Source organism: Leptosomus discolor, chromosome 7 (genome assembly GCF_034619465.1).
Source record: "Leptosomus discolor isolate bLepDis1 chromosome 7, bLepDis1.hap2, whole genome shotgun sequence".
In the NCBI taxonomy this organism is placed as follows: domain Eukaryota; kingdom Metazoa; phylum Chordata; class Aves; order Leptosomiformes; family Leptosomidae; genus Leptosomus; species Leptosomus discolor.
Genome location: NC_141397.1, coordinates 37,104,482 through 37,128,826, shown reverse-complemented (window position 1 = coordinate 37,128,826; position 24,345 = coordinate 37,104,482). Strand labels below are relative to the sequence as shown.

The 24,345-nt window shown below is 44.1% G+C and overlaps 3 protein-coding genes across 9 annotated transcripts in view; all 3 read right to left on the bottom strand.

The window, feature by feature from the left end:
• The window catches only part of VPS8 (VPS8 subunit of CORVET complex), an 84,066-nt gene extending 82,585 nt beyond the window's left edge, over window positions 1–1,481 (bottom strand). Inside the window, exons 1-2 of the mRNA XM_086468502.1 lie at window positions 1,356–1,481; window positions 290–358 (exon numbers count right to left, since the gene is read on the bottom strand). Coding sequence (XP_086324628.1) covers window positions 290–358; window positions 1,356–1,481 — 195 coding nt within the window. The remainder of the gene's footprint in view (window positions 1–289; window positions 359–1,355) is intronic.
• Window positions 1,482–2,481: 1,000 nt separating this feature from the next.
• On the bottom strand, window positions 2,482–11,395 carry NME9 (NME/NM23 family member 9). Its single transcript, XM_086468547.1, has 6 exons — window positions 11,313–11,395; window positions 8,251–8,308; window positions 7,295–7,395; window positions 6,054–6,125; window positions 5,103–5,219; window positions 2,482–2,544 (listed from the first exon to the last, which is right to left on the bottom strand). The coding sequence occupies exons 1-6, from the start codon at window positions 11,343–11,345 to the stop codon at window positions 2,482–2,484; spliced, it is 444 nt and encodes a 147-aa protein (XP_086324673.1). The 5' UTR covers window positions 11,346–11,395.
• A 1,877-nt stretch (window positions 11,396–13,272) lies between these two features.
• ARMC8 (armadillo repeat containing 8) overlaps window positions 13,273–24,345 on the bottom strand; it is a 79,555-nt gene continuing 68,482 nt past the window's right edge. For 5 of the 7 annotated variants that reach the window (XM_086467583.1, XM_086467584.1, XM_086467588.1 and 2 more), the window contains 7 exons: window positions 23,460–23,552; window positions 22,834–22,983; window positions 20,961–21,056; window positions 18,645–18,740; window positions 18,083–18,155; window positions 16,737–16,830; window positions 13,273–15,827 (listed from right to left, as the gene is read on the bottom strand). In XM_086467583.1, the coding sequence (XP_086323709.1) occupies window positions 15,794–15,827; window positions 16,737–16,830; window positions 18,083–18,155; window positions 18,645–18,740; window positions 20,961–21,056; window positions 22,834–22,983; window positions 23,460–23,552 (636 nt within the window). In that variant the 3' untranslated portion in view covers window positions 13,273–15,793. Of the gene's footprint in view, window positions 15,828–16,736; window positions 16,831–18,082; window positions 18,156–18,644; window positions 18,741–20,960; window positions 21,057–22,181; window positions 22,258–22,833; window positions 22,984–23,459; window positions 23,553–24,345 lie in introns of those variants that run through there. The other 2 variants (XM_086467586.1, XM_086467590.1) reach the window with 2 other exon arrangements.

Here is a 24,345-nt window from a genome sequence, read left to right as displayed (position 1 = left end):
CAGGTGACTGTCCAAATCCACAGGTGAACATGCTTAAGTTTGATGGAAATCCTTCATGTTTCAGCTGTGGATATTTTGATTGAAAAAAAACAAAATTCCATATTACACACTGTACAGCAATTACTCAACTGAGCATGTGTTTTGTCAGCTTTCAGCATCAGGAAATAATGAAGTTACACAATTTGATTTCCCAGGAAGAACACAATATGAGAAGAGCCAAAGGAGCATGTGCTGCCTCATCTCAGCTCCTCCCTGTTGAAGCTAGTTGCATGTCTGATGGACCACTCACCTCATTTAAGATGCTCTCCAGTGTGGGAGGGGTATCGACTTGAGGAATGTCAAATTCTTTGTCATCAATCTGTACATCAGAAACCAGACTGAGTTTAGGTTGCCTACTCCACTTTCCAAACATTTTTCTAACTAAAGAAAAAAAAAGCAGCTACACGTGTACTCCTTCCAACATACCTCTGCCCAGAAAAGCACCATATATACAACAAGTATTCCTATTCAAAATGCATTTTCTGAAATTCAGCATTGCAAGATAGAACACCAATAGGTATCTGGTATCAAAAATATAAAACAGTTCTCTGACCCGTGCCCAGATTTGAAATACCTTTTTTTTTTAATTACCATTATTTCTAAAGATCACTGCCAATGTTACACTGCTTCTCTAATACAGACAGACATCAATCCACAAGATTTTTTTTTTCCTGACTGCTTACTAACAGGGAAAAACCCCATAGTTTTAAAAATAAAGATACTTTTATCTGAGCCACACATTATTGAAAATGAAGCTTTGCTGCAGCGGGAAGGCTAGCCCCAGCACTCTCTCTTACCCACCTAACCACTGCTGTTCTATCCCCACACCTCCTCGGTGTCCACAAACTGAGACCGGCTGGCTACACGGCTAGGGTCTGGCACGGCCTCTGCCAGGGCGCAGGACTGTTCTAAACTCTTGCTGACCTGCTCCTCTAGCACTCGCGCAGTACAAGGCGCCTGTTACCTCCGGTTTGCCCACCCAGAACCTCTCGGGGAAGGACGCAACACGGTGGAAGTTTCCCTAGGGTCTGTCGCCAGCGCACGGCAGCGCGCCAGAGGAACAAACGCCGCTGACCGACAGGACCGGACAGCGGCGGGGTTTGGCCGCCGTCGCCCCTCACAGCTGCCTGAGCGGGCCCGCGCCGCCGCCAACGGCGCTGAGGGAAGAAGCCCGGCCCGGCCGCGCATCCACCGCGGGGCGCCGCAGCCCGCCCGCACCCGCCTCCCCTGGGCCGCTTCACCCGGAGGGCGGGAGCGCGGCGGCGGGCAGAGAGCCGCGCCCCGGGGCCGCGCCCGCGCAGGGGTTCGCCACGCACCAGCTCGCTGCGGAACTCCAGCTCGCGGTCGAGCTCCGCCGCGCTCAACCGGTGCCCGGGCGGCTCCGGACACGGCTTGGCCTCCGCTCCCGCGGGGCAGGTGCCCGTCTCCGACGCTGCCTCCATCGCCGGGCTACGGGACATCGCGCGTCCGGCGCCGCCCCCTCCGCTGCCTCCCTGCGCAGGCGCAGCACGGCACGGCCACCCTCCCCTGTGCCGGCCTTAAAGGGGCCGCGGCGCCCCGCGCTGCCGGGAAAGACAGAGCCGGCCGTGCTGCCGCACAAAATCCTTTAATTCAATGGGTCATCCCGCCTCTGCTCCACGACGACACCCGGGAAATCGGGCCTGGTACCGACGGGTGCGTTACCCTCCGAGGGAAAGAAAAAGAGAAAAATCAGTAACGGGTCAAAAAAAAAAAAAAAAAAAAAAAAAAAAAAAAAAAAAAAGAGATCGACATGCATTGCTACAGCCTAGTGGATTTTGCTACAATTCCCAGCATTTGGGGGATTTCTCAGGATTTGGTATGCACAGCACCAGTTTGCACCTGTGTCCCAGCAAAGCCAAGAAAAAGTGTCACTTTTGGGTGAGAGACAAAAGCCTTTGGGAGTACAGGGTTAATTTTAGACAAGGCAAAAGCCAGTATAACAAGGTTTGGTGCCCGAACGTTCTTTCTTTTAAAAACCACCTGGAAAAGTTGAGCAGCCTTTGCAGCTAGTTCAGTGTTTCAGCTGTTCAAGGCAGAAGCAAGCCACGTGGGATTTCCAGGAGCCCTCACCAAGCTAGGAGGCAAGGGCAGCAGTTGGTAGTGACAAATGTAAAACACGCACTGGAAGGATAAATACTTAAGAGTTTAAGGACATCAGACACCCAAGCTACCCTGATCTCTAATTTGTGCCTGCACATACTGTTTTGAGATGACACTATCTTGTCTTCTGGTGTCAGAGGCTGGGGGAAGAGCCCATGCTGTGCCCATTTGGGGGAATGGCCCCTGTGGTGGGGGAATGGCCTCTCTGGTGTCAAAGCAGCAGCAGCCGAATCACCCTTTAGGTTCCAGCCTTAGAAAAGGCACATACTAAGGGCACAAAGAGCTCTCTACAGCTATGGCTGCCTTACCTACTTGGCCTTCTCATTTTCTTTCCGGAAGAGCAGCCACGTTTCCCTCCTCTTTGGAGAAGGCTCTGTCTTGTACCTAGCAACAAGAGCACGTGTATGAGCAAGGAACATCCTGAGCGTCCTTACTCTCTAGGTGAGCATCTGCCAGGCAGGTCCCCACTTTCCATCTCAAACTGAGCAGGAACCAGTCCTCCTGCTGTCCTCAGGGCCAGCTCAGCAGTGAGAACGGAGGACCTACCTGTCCAGGGTCACCTTCTGAGCTCTGAATCAGTTGACTAGCAAGAGCTGGGGAAAAAGCATTCACAGAAACAGGCCAGCCAACATCACCAGAGTGCTGCTCAGTGGAGGGAGCTTGCAGCTACCAAAACAATCAAGTGTGCTTTGAAGATGCCTTAAGACAGGAGACCACACACAAAAAGACAGTCCCTATGGCAGTGGCTCAGCAGACCAGCTGGGCTGGGAAGGGGTAGACCTGGGGCTCTGGTTTCAGCTCCAAAGCCTGCCCAGCTGCTCCAAGGATACACCCTGTACCAGCAGCGCCCAGTCTAGGAATCTGGAACCAAAACAGGGTCATGACACTTAAGACAACAAAAGGTCCCCAGGCTGACAGAAGATTTAATAGCAGTCTAAAGAAGTCATTAGTGACATGGAGAAGGTACTAGGGAATAAGAGTTGCTTTGGTATATGAGAACTACGGAGGAATTAGTTGATACTATCACATAGCGAGTTCAGAACAAACGAAAGGCAGCACTTTTTTCGTAATGCTGTTATCAACAGCAGGCTGCTGGAGTTTGCTGGGCTGGCTCTAGACTCTGACACCAGAGCTCACTGCTAGAGGGAGAACATTTGCCATGCAATAGCCCAGGGCTCTACAGCAGGCACTACAGACTGCACTGTAGAGCTGCGGAAAGGGACACTGATTGATCACACAGTGATATCCAGAGTTCCAGAGGACAGGCAGCAGGTCCCTGGAGCTTTAGATTAGAAAGATGAGCAGAGTTCTGGAAGAGGCTCCAGGCAGAAATCCACAGAATCAGTCACACCAAGAAACAAAAATGAGTAAGACTGCAATGAACTGTCCCTCATCACAGCCTGAAAAATGCAATCACAGAGACCTGCTAGAGATCCTGGAATTAGAAGGTGATTAGGAAAGTAGCTTTAAGGAATAAAATAAATGCTTAGGGTAGGTGAACAGGTCAAGAGAAGTCACAGTAGAGTTTCTCTTTCATCCTGCAGAGCTGGATGATATGTACTACTTTTCCTGTCATCAAGAGGTGTAACGGGTCTGCATGGCAAGGTTTTGGTAGCGGGGAGGTTACAGGGGTGGCTTCTGTACGAAGCTGCTAGAAGTTTCCCCTATGTCAGATATAGCCAATGCCAGACGGCTTTAAGACGGACCCACCGCTGGCCAAGGCCGAGCCCATCAGCGACAGCGTTTTTCGCCTCTGTGATAACGTATTTAAGACAGTGAAAAAGTTGTTGCGCAGCAGTAATTCCTGCGAGTGAGAGGAGTGAGAATATGTGAGAGAAACATCCTGCAGACACCAAGGTCAGCGCAGAACGAGGGGGAGGAGATGCTCCAGGCGCCGGAGCAGCAATTCTCCTGCGGCCTGTGGTGAAGATCACGGTGAGGCAGGTTGTCCCCCTGCAGCCCATGGGCGGTGGAGCAGATGACTGCCTACACCTCGTGGAGGGCCCCCACGCCGGAGTAGGTGGATACCTGAAGGAAGCTGTGACCCCATGGGAAGCCTGCACCGGAGCAGGCTCCGGGCAGGACCTGTGGCCCGTGGAGAGAGAGAAGCCCACGCTGGAGCAGGTTTGCTGCCAGAGACCCCATGAGGGGGGCTCACGCTGGAGCAGTCGGTTCCTGAAGGACTGCACACCATGGAGGAGACCCACGCTGGAGCAGTTCATGAAGGACTGAACCCGTGGGAAGACTCACATTGGAGAAGTCATGGAGGACCTTCTCCCATGAGGGGGACCCCACATTGGAGCAGGGGAAACGTATGAGGAGTCCTCCCCCTGAGGAGGAAGAAGCAGCAGAAAACAACAGTGTGATGAACTGACCCCAACCCCCATTCCCTGAGGAGGGAGGAAAATTGGGATCAAAGTTACGCCCGGGAAAGGAGGGAGGGGTGGGGGGAAGGTGTTTTAAGATTTGGGTTTATTTCTCATTACTTCTCTCTGAGTTAATTGGTAATAAATTACATTTCCTTTCAGTTGAGTCTGTTTTGCCCGTGACAATAAATGCTAAGTGATCTCCCTGTCCTTATCTCAACTCCACAAACCTGTTGTTATTTTTTTTCTCTCCTCTCTCCTGTCTAGTTAAGGAGGGGGAGTGATAGAGCAGCTTTGGTGGGCACCTGGCATTTTGGCCAGGGTCAACCCACCACAAGAGGACAAAGGTTTTGAAAAACACAATCACCCTTTCCAGCTTCCTCCATCTCAGTAGGCTCCACAGGCTTGTGGACACTCAACCAGCATGCTGACCAGATTTCAGAGTCAGTCCAGACAGGAGGACAGGATTTTTGCAAGGAAGTTAACTCTGCTTTAGAGGTATGCTGGCACTAGGGAGCTGAACCTTTCCTCTGGCATGCTTATCTACAGGTATTTAAGGATTTAGTGACTGGTTACCACCACGTGCTCTTCTCCATATTCTAAAACCTTCCTTTCCATTGCCAGCTGTTCCAGGATGGTCTTCTGCAGCAATGGTGCATTCGCTCCTCTGACAACAGCTATTAATTCTCCTCCCTGAAAGTGTGAAAAGCAAATTCGTAAGTGGTGCCCTCTGGGCTCTGGCAATGACCACAACAGCACATCATATACGATATGATGAACCAGGCCCTCCTCTCCAACAAAGCTGCTCTGCTCCAGAACAAGAGGGAAACTTTGGAATGACATTCTTCATTGTTCCTGATCAGTCTTAGGATGAACCACAGCAGCTTGAGAGGAATGAGGTCCTGCAGTAGCAGGAGACTGAACCTGAAGATCGCACAGGGCCACACACATGTCCACATGCTAACGTGGTGTGAACACTGCTCCTGTGGACTCAGTCAGCCACAAGAACCTGCAGACACAGGCACGTTTCAGTAAGTCACAGGGATCCCTGGGTGTGAGTCATAGGCATTTTCATGACTAAGATACTCATGGAGGGGGAAAGGGCCACAAAATATAGCCATCCATCACAGGTTGCATGGGCCTCCCCCCAGGTAAAAAAAAAAAAAGTCTCACCAATCTCTAGCTAAAGGAGTTCCTGTAACTTTGTGCAGTGTCTGCCTTTCAGCCACCTGTACAATTTAAACTGTTCTACTGCATTCACACCTTAACCTCTCTTTTTTTTAAATTAATTAAAATCATATTGTTCTGTTTCTTGGTGGCAAAGCAGAAGATAATCACATTTAAACTCTTGCTGTATATTCTTATCCATGCAGCACTTGATCACCAGTAAATACCAACAGATACAGAGCAAATAAAATTGTGCTGTCACACAAGAAAGAAAAAGGGTATCTCTCAAAAAAGACAGTTGTTCCCACTGGCAAGTGATATTTATTGCTATGCGACTTCTGTAACAATATTTTCACTCACTGCATAAAATAAAAAGACAGGCTCGCATTTTCCTCTGTATTCTTCCAGAGCATCAATGGAATCAACTTCAGCCTGAAAGGAATGTAAAATAAAACAGGCATTTCTAGGAAACCATTTCTGCTTCAGAGGAATACACATGAAACTGCCTGGTCTCAGACATTCTCGGCTGGCTGGCACTCAGCCCCCATGTACAGCAAAACACCTCTGGGTCCCAGTTTTATGGGACAAAATGAAACTGGTCAGAGCCAGGGCCACAACCAACTTGCAGCTCAGTATTAGTCACCCAAGAAGCAGGCAGATGTCACCCGCGGGAGCTGGAACAGCAGCTCTTGTGGGGCAGGGATATCTATCACAGCAGCTTGCCTGAGTGAATCCCAGAGAAAAAAGCCTAAAAAAAATAAAGAAGAAATCAAGGCCTTTTGTCTGTTAGGAGTGAGAGAAGTGACAGGAGGAGCTGCGGTGGCAGCACCAGCAGAAGCAGCAGTAGCTGCAGGGAGTGCTGAGCAGTGGCCTCTGAGAGAAACCTCGCTGCCCATGGCTCTGTCAGCAATCAAGAGTGGGCCTTCAGCCAGGAAAGGCATTTAAACACAGAATCACAGTATGATTGAGCCAGGGAGGGACTTCTGAAGGGCTCTAGTCCATAATCCTGCCCAAAGCAGGGCTAATCTGAATGTTACAGGGCGTTGCTCAAGGCTGCATTAGTTTTAAGCATCTTCAGAACCAGTGCTGCACAGTCTCTCTGGGAACTTGTCCCAGTGTCCAACCACTCCTACGCTGAATACTTTTTCCTTCTATCTACTTGGATTTTTCCCTGCTGCAACTTGATGCTGTTGTCTGTTGTTCTTTTGCTGTGTACTGCTGAGAAATGTCTGTCTCTTCCTTCTCTGTTAATCCCCTACTAGACATCTGTCCCTTAGCCCTCCAGGCTGAGCAAACCCAGCTCCTTCAGACCCTCCCTGTACATCAGAGGGACACATATGTTAATCATTCTGATAATGTTATCTGCCTAAGCAGAAATCTGAAACGTACAGAACAGTTGAAGCCTGAAAATTCTTAATTATACAAGTTCTTATTGGTGTAACTAAGGGATGCCTGTATTTGGCAGGCTCACTCACACAAGCTGGAACTCCTGGACTGTTACCATTTTGGCTGAATATTGGAAAGACAAATTACTTCAGACTTAAGTTACCTGCTAATTTCAGGGGACTTTATATTTTAAGCAGTGCTAAATTAGATCTTACCACAGCAAAATGCAGATCACTGCCAACTTCATTCCTTATTTTTTGGAAAAGATCCACTACTGTTTTGCACGGACCACACCAGGCTTGAAATGCATCAACAACTGCAAGCAGGAAAATTAGTAAGAACGAGGTCAAAATGTGTCAGTTCAGACACAGGCCAACATGTTAGTTTGTGCACTTTCCCCCTTCACAGTGTAATCATTTGGAAGGGGACTGCAAAAGGGTGCTACTGCAGTAAGAAGAATCTTGAAAACCTCCGAAGACTGAGGTCTCCTCTGGTGACCTCTGCAGCACTACCCCAGGGAAGGAGATTTGTCTCATGTGCAGCCAGAACTTCCCAAGCTGCAACTTGTGGCTGCTGATCCTGTAGTTCTGTCTGGAGTGTGGCAGAACTCCTGTTGAGCGCTAGAAAGGCTATGGATTCAATTCTGAAGCAGAAACTCTCATACTCTTTCAAGGTTTCAAATGCTAGATCAGAGGATGAAATCACTCTACACAACAAGCTAATGACAATGTTATTAGAAGAATAATTCTTCTGTCTTTAGAAGAAACATTGACACTGCTGTGACCTTGGAGGTATCAGATTTTCTAGGGAAAACTACTGTACAGAGGTAGAGCACATGAGGCTTACCTAACAGCCCTCTAACCTCCACCCTGAGGAACCAGGGCTGTTCCTTGTGCTGAGGACAGTCCTGCTCCAAGCAGCTGGCTGGACTAGAGACTCCAGAAGCTCTTGCACCAGCACTGCTTTGATTGCATGACAGATGTCCACATAAATGAAGAAGACTATAACCTCCAGCTAGTCTCACATATTAGCATATTTCTTTCTTCCATTCAGGGCAAGAGAACTGGAGGGATGGACTGAACATCCATATCAGGAGTAACTGACTCCTAGCAGTACTGGTGCCCTTTCAACAAAGAACAAAAGCAATCTAGTATGTTGACCAAACACTTACCAATGAGTCCTTTGAGACACAGCATTTCTTCCCAAAGCTCCTGGCTATTGATGGTAATCTGTGTGAAAATTTAAAAATACAGTAAAAGCAACAGTAAAGTCATCAGGTACTACCTGATTGCTGCAAACATACTGACAGTCACTTCATGCTTGCACTTAAGATAGACACATCTGCCTGAAGAAGTATTACTGGAGCACTCAGGAAACTCTTTTGACTGTGATCCTCTCACCTCTGACTAGCTGGTCAGGGCCAAGCTGTGCTTTCTTCCACATGGGTGGAAGAAACAGCTGAAGTCAGATACCCTCAACCTCAAACTCTCATTCCTTCCCCCCTTCCCATATGCTCTTGCTACTATCTGGGCCAAGTGCAGAGCAGCACGGACTTGGTGGAGAGCCACATAGCCACTGACACCCACTAGGTCCCAACTCAGTGGGGACCTCCCATCAGAGCCAGCATGGTGCTTAAAAGCAGCAGTGAGGTGGTGGTCGGGACTGACATGCAACATTCAGAGTGCTGCTTCAACATGCTCATCTCCAGCACACATCCTCCTTTCCTCACACCTATGTCAGACCCAGTCCTCATCACATTTCATAAGCCAGATGATTCTCCACCAGCAGTTCCTCACCTTGTCTGCAGGCAAGCTATACTACTTTGTTAGGATGTTACAGTCTTGGTAAAATAAACTAGTAAATACACAGCTTTCATGATGTCTGGGCACTAGAGGGTGGTCTGAGCCCAGCATGTCCTTACCTGAATTACCAGCTGCTACCTAAAGACTTCCAAAACACAGCAAACAACAGAGAGCATAGAAAGATCTAATTAGAAGGGATCTGTGGAGTCCTTAGTCAAATGCCCTGCTCAAAGCTCAGTGTTAGATCAGGCTGCTCAGGGACTTACCCAACCAAGGATGCCCTAGACAAATTCTATACATTGTGCCACGTATCATAGTATCCCATGCTTTCAATACCATTACTAGAAAGGAAAATATCTTTAGCATCTTCCCCATCTTACAGGACTTGTCCCTCAGTATGGAGTTAGAAAAACACAGTAAGTTAAAAAAAAAAAGCTTACTGAAAAATGTAAGAGCTGTTTTTGTTCATCCTGAACAAAGAAGATTTCTAATAACTTTCTCAGTTGGTATCATTAATCCTAACTACATTTAGTCTACACTGGAGAAAGTAAGTTGCAATAATGCCAGCCAATTTACAATAATTAAGACCAATCTGCATTAAAGGACTGCTAAAATTGCAAAGTCAGGAATTCCAGGAGTGAAAAATGGCCTTCTACAGATTTTCAGAGATGTCACTGGAGGTCATACAGTACAGTTTCTCCAGGACCCTGCCTCACTCGGAGAACAGGGAGTTGTTTAAATACCTCTGTCTGCTCTCCTGTTCAGCACATGACCCTAAGCCTAACTTGTTCAGAGAACACTTGCAGAACTAAGAAATTTAATTATTCCAGGTATCATTCGTGCTTAGGACCACCCTCAGAGTATTTCACAGAACATTAATGACTTCAAATGATTTATGACAATAATTTGCAATAATGAGTTCTGCTACAAGTTCAACTGATGGACTCAGAAAGTAATGCCGGCACCCTTCAAAGCGCTTTGCTAATTTGGATGCCCTAAGGCTACCAGGACTTGGCTTTTCCCTAATACAACCAGAGCTTTTCTAGGACCTTTTCATGTCCTACATGAGGTTTAGCTTCCATATGCAGATGTGAAGACTCATACTTTTGCAGGTCTAGACCCAGCTTTCCTTTAGTTACCAAAGGTGCAAAGTCTGGTTGACATAGTTTTTCCCATCACACATGGACACAGTAGGACAAACAGCAGTAGAAACCATTTTTATCTTAATAAGTGTTCATCTGTCTCTTCTTACACAAACATTCATGTTTCACCCCACGCTTTCCAATTTTTACAGTTAATAAACAAGGTTACAGAGCCCATAATCATAGAATAGTTTGGGTTGGAAGGGACCTTTAAAGCTCATCTAGTCCACCCCCCCTGCAGTGAGCAGGGACATCTTTAGCTGGATCATGTTGCTCAGAGCCCCGTCCAACCTGGCCTTGAGTATTTCCAGGGATGGGGCTTCTACCACCACTCTGGGCAACCTGTTCTGGTGTCTCATTACCCTCATCATAAAACATTTCTTCCTTGTATCTAGTCTAAATCTGCCCTCTTTTAGTTTAAAACCATTACTCCTTGTCCTGTCACAGCGGGCCCTGCTTGTCTCCCCTATTCTTATAGGCCCCCTTTAAACACTGGAAGGCCGCTAGAAGGTCTCCCCAGAGCCTTCTCTTCTCTAGGCTGAACAATGCCAACTCTCTCAGTCCATCCTCACAGGAGACATATTTTATCCCTCTGATCAGTTTTGTGGACTTCTTTGGACTCGCTCCAACATGTCCAATCTCCTTCACTATTTCCCTCATGAAGACTGAACTTGTTTTGAAGTTTGAAGGAGACTTTCATGACCTACTTCAGTTTTTTCAATGTTTTTGCATACTAAATTGCTCTCAGAAACCCCCTCTCCCCTGTGCAGGCAGTTATAAAATATCATTACGTCACTTGCAGAGCGTAAGTTGGAGTAAATTGCTCTATGCATCATTGTGAAACAGGTTTTTCAGTCTTTCAGTTTTTCTTGTACCTTGTAACATTTTCTACCTTGACAGTAATCTTTCTAAATGAGTGAACTGGTCAGAAATGTTCAGTCATACTCACCAGACCTTCAGGAGAACTCCCCTCTCCCCACTTCCCTTCTTCAGAATGTCCTCTGAACAGCTGTCCCGTGAAACACAGATGCATTTTGATCTATAAAAGCAGCCAAACCCCCATGCCAGCACCTAACAGCTCTGAGATGCAACCTGCACCCCACAGCACTGACTTTGGGGGACAGATTCAACTTGCCACATTTTCCCATTTTCCTGCCTTCGGAAATGCTCTTCCACCACAAGAACCTCACAGTAAGGCTTTGCCAGCACAATCTGAGATGCCCCGAGAACTTCATCCTTTGCCTTTGCTATGAGTTTAACACATGTTTAAAAGCATGGCTCCTACTGACCTGAAGTACCACCTCCTTTTTCTTTGCAGCCATCCTTTTGCAGGAGCAAGGATCCTTCAGGCAGTAGTCTCAAGCACAAAGCACTGCAGACGTCCTCTAATTACGTGCATCCAACTGCTGGCCAACCTGCACCACAGAGAAAGCTTTTTACCCACCTTTGCTCCTCCACCCAGGATGCACCGCCAACAGCAGCATCCCTGCCCTGTTGGAGGGAGCAGGGTTGGCTCAGCAGTGCCCAAAGCCGGGACACAGCTCTGCTTGCACCCTCCGCACAAAGCGGAGGTGCCGCTGCAGGGCCTGAAACGCTGCTCGCTTCCAGAGACCCAGCGGCGGGTCCCCCCCTCACCCCAGGACGGTGGCAGAAGCAAACGGGCCCAGCCAGGGCCTGGTGTACTCTGTGCAGCAGCTGGCAGCACCCCAATGTGGCTATGGCAGCCCTGGCAACAGGGCGGAGCAGCGGCCCAGCCTGCCCTGCTCCTTTCTCAGCGTCTGCTGCATTCAGGAAGTACAGCCCGGGCTCCTCTGCAATTCCCCTTATGGCAGCAACAGCAGCTGTGGTTGGAGCCCCTCTGCCTCCTCTTTGCCTGTCCAACCTGCCCAGCTCCTCCTAGCCCACTGCACACCCCGCCCCCCCCCCCCCCCCCCCCCAGTCTTCCCCTGTCCCTCCTAAACGAGGTGCAGGATGGAGACATGACCTCCCCAGCACAGAGCAGAGGGGATAAGCTGCTGGCCCCACTCCAAACACAGCTCAGTTTTTGAAGGTTGGTTGGGGTTGTTTTCTTAATTTGCAGTGAGAGCATAGTGCCTGTGCCCAGCATCCCAGGGCAATGCCCATTTGGGCAGGGCTGCTGCTCACCCTGCCCATTCCCATGCCCTGGGTCACTGGGCTCCAGCTGCAGTCCTTGAAGGGGTTTCTGTTCATGAAGCACATGATGTCTGGTGGCCTGGTCCTCCAGCTGGTCAATGTCCCTCCTGGTTGAGGATTTGGCTTTTGACATGTCAGCTCCCAAGAGGACACTGTCCAGTACCTCCAGGGGACACAGCTGGGCTCAGCCCCTTGGCAGGGGCCCCCCCTGCCTCCAGCACCAGCTCAGCAGAGCAAGCTGCAGCCCTGGATGGCCCCAGCATGTCTCTGTAGAAATAACCCTCCAGTACAGTCCTGATGATTTTGACCACCGACATTTTGCATCTTTACACCTACCATATGCTTACAATTTAGGATTACCAAAGACAGTCCTGTTAAACCCATTTTCTAGTCTTCAAGAATCTGACTTCATGCACCTCAATTATTCCTCTGCCTGCTCTGTTGCTGCTTCAGCAGTTTCACGGAGGCGCAGCATCTACTGCAATGGTTAAAGTCCGTAAAAATAAATTTTTAAAAAGATGGGGAGTTTGCCTTAAGAATATACTGGTACAAGATGGTTTTAAGCAGGTCACTTGGCTTCTTTTACTACTACAATGCAAATCTGTGACTGGAACAGCTGTCAAGTTGTAAGTCTCATTTGACTTTCTGTGTAGGAGAGACTACTCCAAATATGGACAGGAAGCAGTGGGCAGCAACCACATGTACCAGCTGTCTGACAACTAGCATGCCAAACTCCATGCAGAACTATTCACTTTTTTACACATTGCCTTTGGGAGAATCGCTACCATCACTGGACCCAGATAGAAAGCATGGATGTACTTATCAAAATTATGGTTTCCAGAGGAGAAATGGCACAAGAACAGCAGAAATCCTGGTGATTTGTATTACGTCCAGACAAACCATATACTTGCTTTGGTCCTCCAAGCAACCTTGTATTTCACAAGATACTGCTACCTAAATAAAGTTGGTAAAGATCTGGCCAACCAGTGAACAAGTTTGTTCCCACTGTGAATCTCAGGCTAGCAAATGTCAGTCTGTAGAGAAGCTAGCACAGAAAGCTGAGATTTCTCCATGAAGCTGAGAAAAATCTAGAAGTTCTGGTAAAGTTCTTTTTATTTACAGTATTCTTCTTTTTGTACATACCTATAGCAACATCAAAAATTATTCACAAAGCTTAACTGTATGTAAAAACGTTCTCATCCAACAGTTCGTCCTATCAATATCTGTGGAAAATGTCAACTGTTCTCACGCAGCAACGAGATTGTCTGAGCATCATTTTTTAGTTTTTCTGGTAGAATTTTACCTCAAAACATGTACACAGATACTTCCTTGCCTTTTTTCTGAACACCTTTAGGCACCAAAGTTTTACAGAATCAAACTCAGATTTGCTTTTAGAAACACAAATTGGGGGAGAACAAGAAGAGATATGCAAGAACTTGAGCTCCTAAATGTACATAGCAGGAGTACAAATTTAGAAGCCAGACGCACCATGTACAGTTTTGCATTTACAATACTTGTCGCAGAACTTTTTTCTCAGTTCAAGAAAAAATATATTTGATTGAATTTTATAAATAAGACTTTGCTTCTGAGGTACTGATATTTATCAAGTTCCCACATATTTTTACTTTCCCTTTTGTTCAGCCCCCAAAGTCCATCATGAAAAATTTGCAGAAGGACATTAAGAAACTGCCAGTCACTTACTGCAATGCCTGGGGAAAAAAGTGTCAGGTGCTCACTTTTATTTGTCTTTCAAGAGTGGAAGAAGTTACATGAAACATGTATATTCTCCTTTGCAACCAAGTGATAACAGTTATCTGATACATAGCACATCCAAATTCCAGGTCAAACTGTGGTCACATTTTCTGACACAAGTAGTTACCTTGGAAAAAAGTAAGGCTATCACAACTTGACCTTCTGATTAGAAATAAAAGATGAAGATACTTATCAAAATTGGTTAGCAAAGTTACAGACCTCTCTTCTTGCTGCAGCCTTCCTGAAGTTCAGTGTAGCAAAAGAAAGATTTGGTTTAAGACATCGGCTGCAATCTTTAGTGTGCCTGTTAGTGCTGTGTAAATATAGTGTTTGGAGAGCCTAATAAAACTATGGTCTAAACTGAAATCAGAAAGCAGACACAGGAAGAAAGCAAGAACCTTGAACTGCATGAAGAAGAGCTCCTTGCTGCCCTCATTTGTTTCTATGCATATTTGACTGTGAAGCCACTGGGGTTCTAACATTCCAGCCTTACACAGGCATCTTCATTTGTACTTGTATGTTTTTCCTCCATGCTTACAGGCACAATTTCAGGAACCTATGCACAATCTAGGCTTCTGAATTCAGGAAAACCCCACCACTTACTAGCCAGGTACCCAAATCCATGCAGGTGTGTATATCTGCATATACACACAAAATCTGTAGCAACATTACTGAGCTAAAAAACCCCACCAAAACCCCAATTTTTCCATCCCTTCCCCAGCTTAATGCACCCAGCTGATCTTTTGTGGAAACAATTTGTAAGCCACTCAACTATATCTGGAGGTAAAGGATGCAAAACAAAAGCAACCCCTTAACTACTGCTTGCCAGCTCCTTCTGGTCTCTTGAAAGTGTAACTTCTGCAACATACCGTTTGCTCTACTGATGTTAGTGGTCAGCAAATACCTATCACCAGTGAAATAAGCTAATCCTTCAGCAATTATCTGAGAAAGTTCTTGGCTACTAAAGCGATAGCTTATGCCTGCTGATACTGCAGCCACCTGTTCCTTTCCAGAAAAGTCAACAGCCATGCAAACTCTGAAGTGTGAGCTTTTCTTCTAAAAACATAAAGAAACCCAAAACAATCCAGTTGACCCTTTCCATGGACTTGAGCGTGTCATCAGTACCACATGACCTTGTATGGTGGTAAAAAACTCTTGGACCTTGTCAGTACAGAATGTGCTGCCTATAATTTGGGGTCTACTGTCTCCCTCTATTTCACTCTTTAAAAAGGAAGTATAATGTAAGTTAAGCTGAAGTTCAGAAATGCATATATTTTACTTAAAAACATTCATCTGTTCAAAATTCAAAATAAACTTTATGGGATACAACAGTTTGGTTGGTTTTTTTTTTAAATAACATTTCATTCAAACTGTATATAATTCATTGAAGTATTCGTACAGCAAACAATAGTTAACCCTTGGAAACCTGTAGAAAAAGATTTTCACACAAAAAAAGGAAAAACAAAATTGAGGTATCACACCCACACACATTCACCCAAGCACACGCACACACTCGAGCACACCCGCACACATCCACACACGCAGGCTGCAGCAAAAGCAGAAAATTGTAGGCCCAAAAGGAAAATGATGACTGATTGTTCTATCCGAAAGTCCAGGTAGCTCAGGAAAAACACCCAAAAAACCAAAACAACCCCCCAGGAGTCCTCTGAGTAAAGAAACTACCTCAAGAAAATTCTCAAGTGCACTGGAGACCTGATCATTTAAACTGTTTCTGCAAAGCAGCTCCCTGCACCTGAGAAAAATGCAGCCCAAGGTGACTTGTGCAAATATAAGGAGTCAGGAATATTTCCTGCTATTCCTTAAGTATACATGAGGGGCGTCCATAGATTCAATTAGTCTTTGATCATGCAAGATACTGCTGGAGTGCTGTCTTCGCCCTGCAATAAAGGAACAACCTGTTAATTATTGGGGTTTGGCTTTGTCATCCACAGCTTTACGTACAAGACTATGCATTGTGCCAGCAAGCAAGGGAGGATGAATGAGGGAGGTCAGAGGAAGCCGAGTGGCTGACTGCTTCAGTTTGGAGGAACCTAGTCCATGGTGCAGAAGTGCTCTGCACAGGCTGTAACAATTTAAGAATCCATCTTGCATCTAAGAATAAGATGATCTAACCAACTATCTTAGATGCTCAGCACAAACTGAGCAACTTGCAAGTATGGTGGGGCTTAAGATGTATATTGAACCTCATGATCAACGCACCTTATAAAAAAACCTTAAGAGCAATAATTGTGAAGAGCCGTGACTATTCTGTAATACTGAAATACCATGAAAAACAGGTCTTTAAGCTGAGAAATGAAACAGGTGTTGTAACTCAGAACATACTAGAAGTCTGTTAGTCCTGTCAGGAATACCAGCCCTACCAAAAACATACAATGAAGTGACAGGAAGAAAAGAAGCAGCCACCAGCATAATCCTGGAATTTATGTAATCTATCATTGTGCAAGGTTTTTGTTAAGAAAAAAAACCAGCTCTCAAGAGTCTAGGGTTACAGTTTCATCATCGTTTCAGCTAATTCAGTGTTTCCTACCACCCAAAGTGAGAAGTTTCGTTTTTCCTTTGTCCCCCACACCTCCCAATCATGTTATCATGACCTTGACAGACTTTTCCAAGACTCGATACAACTCAGAAATGCAGAGGAAGACTTTTTTTTTCCTTTCAAGTTTCCTGCAAGTTTTGTGGGGAGTTTTTCTATAATAAATCATTTAAAAAAAAAAAAAAAAGTAGTTTTTAAATAAAAAGCAAAGATTTCCCTCTAATCTTCTTTTTGGGGTTTTCCTTATACTCACTTGTCACACAAATTTGGATCCGATGACTGACTCAATTTATGTAGAATATCTACTATTCCCATGTCTCGTAGTTTATCTTGGCGTTCTTGTGAACCTACAACAATAAACCACATCGTTGGGAACACCACCATAAATAAATGTCTGCAGACAAAATAAAGGAGTGGTAGCAGAAACCAGCTGAAAGGAGGGGTATGGAACACAGTTCAGCAAGAATACTACTCCCCAAGGGAGCTCTAGTTTCTTTTTTTTTGCACTCTGTGCATGCGTTTAAAGAAAATAAAATTTTAAAGGCAAAAATCTGAACACATTTTATCCTAAAGTAAGAAGCTTGACTTCAGTTAGCTTATTCTCATCTCTCTGATGTGGATGCAGAGAACATTTAACTGGAGATGCGTTTCTGAGTCTGACGTGTAGCACTGTATAATGCCAGTACAATGAACAGAAAGCCACCAGAAGCATAGCCAACTATCACACACTGAATGAAATTCTGTGATCTGAGATATGTGGCATAAGTTACCCAGCAGGGAAAAAAGCCAAAACCAAGTAGAAACACTGTTTTCTTAGCTGAAGAGCAGCATGGGCAACTTGAGAGTCTGTAAATAATCGATCTAAGAAACCCCTTCTCCCAGCCCCACCATTCCTCAAAGCATACCGCCTCCCACCACTCCTTCCCTTGCCATTTATTCCAGCTCCACACTGCTGCCTCCACTTGCCCTCTCCACCCCTCACAACACAAACACACACATTTTTCTGTGCAGCAGCATCCTTCGGCTCCCTCCTGGTTACCTTCCATTGTTTCACGCCATGACCCTTCTTACGGAATTACCTTCCCCATTCCTTCCAGTTCCACCCACAAGTCCTTTGACTAGTTTCAGTCTCACTGCATAACCCACTCAAGCCATCCATGCTGGGGAAAATTTCTTTGCCATAAATCCCCTTTCTAATCCATTTATCCTCTCCAGTAAACTTGTTCCCTCCAACAATGAGTTTCCATGACCTCCTTAAGACTTGGAAGCTCTCTTACTAGGATGCTGTTCCCCTCTGACTGTTTTCAGATTTTACAGAAAAGCTACAGGTGGAAACCTCCCACTACGTGACTCTCATCAACTTCTATTTATTGACACACTCTTCTTGTGCCTCCTCTTCCTGCACCAGAACAGCCCTCCACAGTCTCCTCAATGTTCTCCTGACCACTCTCACTTATTCCATATTACACCTATAATGATGTCTCCCTTTATGCTTTGGATCCCACTATGCTGTGCACTGCAAATATTGATTACTGTGCAACATCAGCCTTTTGATCAGGATAGTAACTTGTATCCCCATTATTAACAAGGCTTTCTTACCTTCTTCTTCATTCCATATAAGATTAGATATACAGAACATGGCAGCAAGCTGAAGTTTAGCATTTGAATGACTCTACAGAAAAATAGTACTCAAGTTTAGAAGAAGAAATTCAGAAATTCTCACACATATTTTAGCATTCATCCTGTAATAAATAAGGTAGAAAAGTTGGGACTAATTCTTATCTACAACTTCTCTCAAAGATAGTGCCATGACATAAGGCACTTATGTCCAACCACTTCCTTCCAAATATATAGAGGTCTGCAAGATACTCCTTTTCCAAGACCATTAAATATTTTCCATGCAGATTTGTTACAGGTATTGCTTAAGTCGCTTGAACTTTCTTATAGGAAACAACTACTGGATTTTCCTTTAAATCAGATCCTTAGTACCTCTCTGCCATATAGAGCTGCACTATGTGATTTTTTTTTTTTTTTAAACACAACTGGGTATATAAAAGTTAAGTGCATGATGCTGAATAATTTACAAGACAAAACGCTGAAGTACCCTCTTTTCATTCCTGCAAAAGATCAACACATAACCTTTAAGATAAATTCCTCATACCATATAGTATTTGATTTTCTGCAGGATGTCATCATTGGTCATAATCAGTTCTTTTGCCGTCGTTCCGTCTGCTATATTGGCAAGTATACACAACGTCTGAAAGAGAAAAACTGTTATTTGGCCACAGATCACATCTCATGATTTATACAGTTTCCCTGACAGCTCTGAACTTGTGACAAACAATTTCTTTAATTAGTTTTAATATCTTTAATCTGGAGTTTCCAGCTTGTTTATGTCTGGGTCCAGTGCCAAAGAATTAACAGCTGTGGCTGAACAGCCTGGGCAAAAACACCAGTCATTGCCATTTGAAAATAAAAAGCAACATCCATTAAGTCATTTCAATGAGTAAAATTTTAAGTCTCTCATGGAAATATGCAGCACATAAAAAAGATTAAACATATTGGAAAATAAAGCAGTCTACTCTTTATCAGTGGCAAGGGAAAAAAAACCCACATCCATCTAATTCTGCAGGCCAAGAAAAAGAAAGACAGAGATCTATCTGCTGATCTAGCACACTAATAACTTTTTCAATAAATCTAATCACACATCTTATCTGCAGGGATAATGCAAACTATTAATGCATCTGGTTATTTCCTGCAAATTAGAGAAGCCATCCTACAGGATAACCTTGAAGCAACTAGGCCCATATTGGCACTACATGCACACAGCATTAAGACTTGCTGAGGCAGCTTTCCTGGTCCTCAGGAGGCACTGTGAGATGCTCTACAACTTCTTTCCCAAAAAGCTGCGGAAGAACTCAACCATCTTTTCTGGACATTCAGGGATGACTACAGGAGGACACTGGAGAACGATCAGCACCTGCATGATGCCTGTGTCTAAGCTGCACTGCATTCATGTCAGCAGTTCCAGAGATTTATTACTTCCAAGGTGCTAATTAGATACTGATGAGCCAGTCAGTGATAGAGATAAGCACTGTCCTGCTAGAAGTATGGACTCTTGTGTGCGGACAGGCAGTACTGCATGTATGACTTGATTCTGAAATAAAAACAAGCTGCTGATCACACCACAGGGACAAAGAAAATGCTCTGTCTACTAAGACCTCAAACCCTACAGGTTATCTTCAACCCTAGTCTACTAGCCCTTTCCAAGAGTATTTCTCAGGTACACTGATTCTCCTCCAAAATAACTGAGAGGCTTGACAAGGTAAACAACCACCCATTGCAATGAAGGCCATTCCTGTCACTAGTGCTTTATCAGGAAGATCTATTTAGAAAAACACAACTGGTTAATCCTCAGCTGTTTCAGAACCATGGTATCCCTAAATAAACTTGCTATCTATTAAAAGTCTTTTGGGTTTTTTTTGCCAATTTTGCACTTAAATAGCCATAAAAGGCCTGTTAGCCTTCAGCTCACTCTTCACTGAGCAGAGATTTAGACCAGTCTGGATTTAGCTGTGTTTTCACACTCATTTGCCTTGCTGTTTGCTACCAATATCCATCCTAAGCCAAAGCAATCCTCTGGTATCTCCCACAGCTTCTTGCTGCCCCTGTTCTTCATCACCACATGCCCTGTATGAGGAAGAAAAAGGGTTTTCCAATTGACTGTCTTGTCTGTCACAAGAGTTAATCAGCCAAATGCTGCCCATCTATCCTCTTCTGCTTTAGCATCCCTGCAGCAAGTATCCCTGCACGCTGGCTCCCCTATGCTGCCATCGAGTCAGGGATGCTCCTTCCCTACTGGCCATCTTCTCTTTCCTTCTCCTCTTGCATATTGCTTAAGTTTTAATTTGTCAGGGCATGTCTCTCCTTACTTTTTTCTGGGCTACACCAGTATGTTCTCTTCCCTGCTAGTGCTTCTCCTCCTCTAATTGCTGTTGGCTCCTGCAGGCACCCAAGAACAGCTGAGTTACGACATCTCCTAGCAGAACATGTATAACTGCCAGCAAGGCAGGCGATGATGCCATTCTTCATTACTGACTGCTCCAATAGCTGCCATAGGAGCAAACAACCATGATGCTTTCCCAAAGGCTTCATTCTCTTCCCTTGTTCCTACTGACCCCTTTCTGCCATACACTTGCCTTAAAACATAATTCTTCTGCTCTCACATACAATACACTCCTCTTTACCAAACCCACATTTAAAAAAGCATTCTGAATTCAATTCAAACACCTTCGTAATAATCCATTAGAAGGAAGAACATTATTGTAGGTACTGAAGTTATTAACCTGACAGATCTCAGTAAAATATCCATAGCACATCATCATCCCAAACAGAAATGACATGTTGAGAAGAGTAAGCATTCTTAGCTTTCCTCACATTTTATTCTGCCGAGATAACATGAAACAAAAAAGGGTACCTGCTCTTTGACTTCTATATTGTGCTCTCCTTCCAGAATGAGGGTCACTGCTTGCATGATTTGCTTCCCATGAGTGCTCATTATATGGTCTATGTGCTGACAAAGCAATGATGAAATACAATCAGCGTAACTTTCCAGACAAAGAAGGGCCATTTCTACTTGTATTACTCTAAGCAAAGAGTAGCAACATCACACCAAGACCCTAGCTCCTAGTGAGGTCTCCCAAAACCAAGAACTTATCACAGCAGAAACACTTCATAATACTCCTCTTCATTTGAAGCCTGGTCTTGTTTGACAGAGCAAGATATAGGCCTTGGTTCTGATTTCAGTGTAACCTGTAGAAAAGACACTGGTTTTCCAGTTGCACGGAAGCTAGTCTGAAGACTGAATCCTGTTGGACCCAAGATCTAAGCATGATGCTGCAGTTAGAAAGAACCACTTCTCTTCTGATATCGGGGAATTATCAGAGAGGTGTAAGAAAATTGAGGTTTCTTATCTGGTTTTTGCTACTCTTACTGGAGCACTGACCAGGTCCAATATCCACATTTCAAAAGTCTGACAGCGTTGAGAGAAATAAGCCATATACATTACTTATCGTCTAGGAAAACTAGTTAAGAGACCTAGAGGTAAAAGGTCAGTTGATCACAGACTATAAACACCTATCCTGGAATAAACCCGATTATTAGGAGCAAGCGAAAAAGATAAAACTAGATCTACTGGATTAACTGATACCAAAACTCAAGAGTGACAGCAAACAGCCACCAGAGATTACCAGCACATGGCACACTACAATTTTTTAAGATGTTAGGGATTCTTGTAGGACTTCTTAAAATTGCCAGTAACGAGACTTCATTTGAAAGCTGCTGGATGAGTTATTCTGGAGTGAGTTTTGGGTAGAGAATGAGAATGGTTGGTTCTGGCTCTAAAACATACTACAGAAAGTAGGTGAAGCTGGGAAATAGTTTCAGATGAAGAACACCTTAAGTGATAATGAGACTCTGCTGTCAAGAGCTCAGGGTAAATTTAACAAATGACTGGTTCTTAACTATCTTTTCACATTCAGACAGAGCTAATTTTCTATGAAGCTTATTGAGACTCAATGAGTACAAATATCAGAAGATTTTTTGCAGTGACCTTTTTACGGTAGAAACACAATACGTGATAAATGCACAGTAGAGGCTTCGTGGTTTTTTTCCCCCACAAAAATGTTGGCTTGCCAAATGTTTGCTGCATGTTTTCCCTCTGTTCTTCACAGGGGATTACCCCTTTCTTTTCCTCCACCAATATCTCTTTCTCCCTGTCAAAAACAATTCATGGGCTTACATTTTCAAAACATTTTATTTCAGCGTGTAAAATGAATGTATGCATTTTGTCAGTGCACAGTCCCACAGTCAAATTCAAAAAGCCAGTACTATCTATATAGTTGGATAAGAACAGAAATATTTCAGGTGTCAAAAAAGAAGAAACACAGGTATCCTTAAGATATGTACCTCTCCACACATTAACTCAACAGTGCAACCCTCTTATTGTTGTTCTGGGTAAGTTTCACCGAAAGACTTTTAGGAAAATAATTTTGCTGAAAGCTAAATGCAATTAAATTGAACATTACATGTAACTGTTTAGGCTCTGTATTTGGTAGGAATTACAAAGTTTCCGTGGATGTAGAGAATTCATTCGAACGTCTTCTTACACAGATTTGTACATTTGTTTACAGATACTTGGATAAATCCAAAGGCCTCAGTTTTAGCAACATATCAAACATTAATCTTAAACAGAAAAATAACATGTCTTACAAAAAAGATAAAGAATTAATTTGTATTGTCTGCACATTTGCTCAGCTTTCAGAAGACGGTCTGTTTGCAGTTCTACTTACTGGGCGAGTAGACAGAAGATTCCTGAGCAGTCCCAAAGTTTTCATCAGAACATTTACATCAGAATCAGAAAGCAACTGGAATAACTGCTCTGTGCTCAGACCTCGTAAGATGTCTGATTTGATCTTCTGTTCCGCTTGAAATGCCATATTCTGAAGAGACAGAATTTTTTTGCTTGATTTTTTTTTAAATCTTAAACTTGAGCTTTCACTCTTTCAGTAGACTATTACCTGCAAGCATATATCCTTGCTAAAATTAATCTTGTGAAGGTTATCACTTATGAGGAACTGCTACACAGTGAATTAAATTTCCACACAGTCTTATGGCTGACCTGGTTATTACCCGCTTTTATTAGTCCTCTGGCATGCTACTGACACTATTTAACTGTTTCCCTGAATGATCCTGGCAACCAAACTGGTTTAAGAACTGAAGAGTTTATTTTATTTAAGGGACTAATTGATGAAGTTTTCCAGGCTGATACTGTTTTCCTTCTGTAGTTAAGTGGAAAGACAAGCCAGACTTCAGCTATATTATTTTTAATAATGACTGATGAGCTCTTTAAGTTACATTCACGAACTTTTTAAGAAGCAAAATCATAAGCGGTATTTCATCAGTGTGTTCTACTTACCATTAAAGCCCAAATACCGTTCACTCGCAAGGCAAGATTTTCACTCTGTGTTAAACTACATAGAAGTTCTATGGCTCCTGATTCTAAAATAGGCTAAAATGAAGGGGGGGGGGGGGGGGGGGGAGGGGAAAAAAAAAAATCTTTAAAACACTACTTCAACTAATTAGATATATATACCAACGTAAATACAATATTAAAAAATTTGTGCTTATGTCTTATTCTTGAGTTTACAAGATGTTCAGCCCACTCACGCGAACTGGCCAAGACATAACCTATATTCATGAGCATTAAAAGGTAGGGTTTTTTATGAAAACACCCAGGTCAAGACAACTTTATTCTTGTGTGTATCCATGTACATGTACACATGTATATTCACAGCCATCCACATGTGTGTGCATGTGTATATATGCACCTACTCACATACTGCTGTGATATTACACACACACATCTGCCACACTCACAAAAGCAAATAGGTTTTCCCCAACAACTTTCAGCTTGGCACTGCTCTCCAAAAACAGTCTTCCTTGAGCAATCACATTTTTTTGTGTATCAAGTGGGATGTATATGACTGTCTAAAAGAGGTTAAGGACAACAAAAGCTACTTGATTTTCATTACATTTAATCTTTTTGTTTAGTAAATCAGACCAAACTAAAATCCAACAGAAACACTTTAGCATAATAAAGAAAACTGGAGACTGTTCTTGATGATCAGATTGAAATGCAAAACCTCATAGTATCACATCTTTAAATGACAGGAAAAATATCAATACACACACCTTTTCTTTCAAACTGATTAATGTAATGAAAGTTAAGTATGGAACAACTGCTTTCAACCTGAACCAAATTAGAAATACTAGTTTTATCTGTGACCTGAAGAGCTCATGTG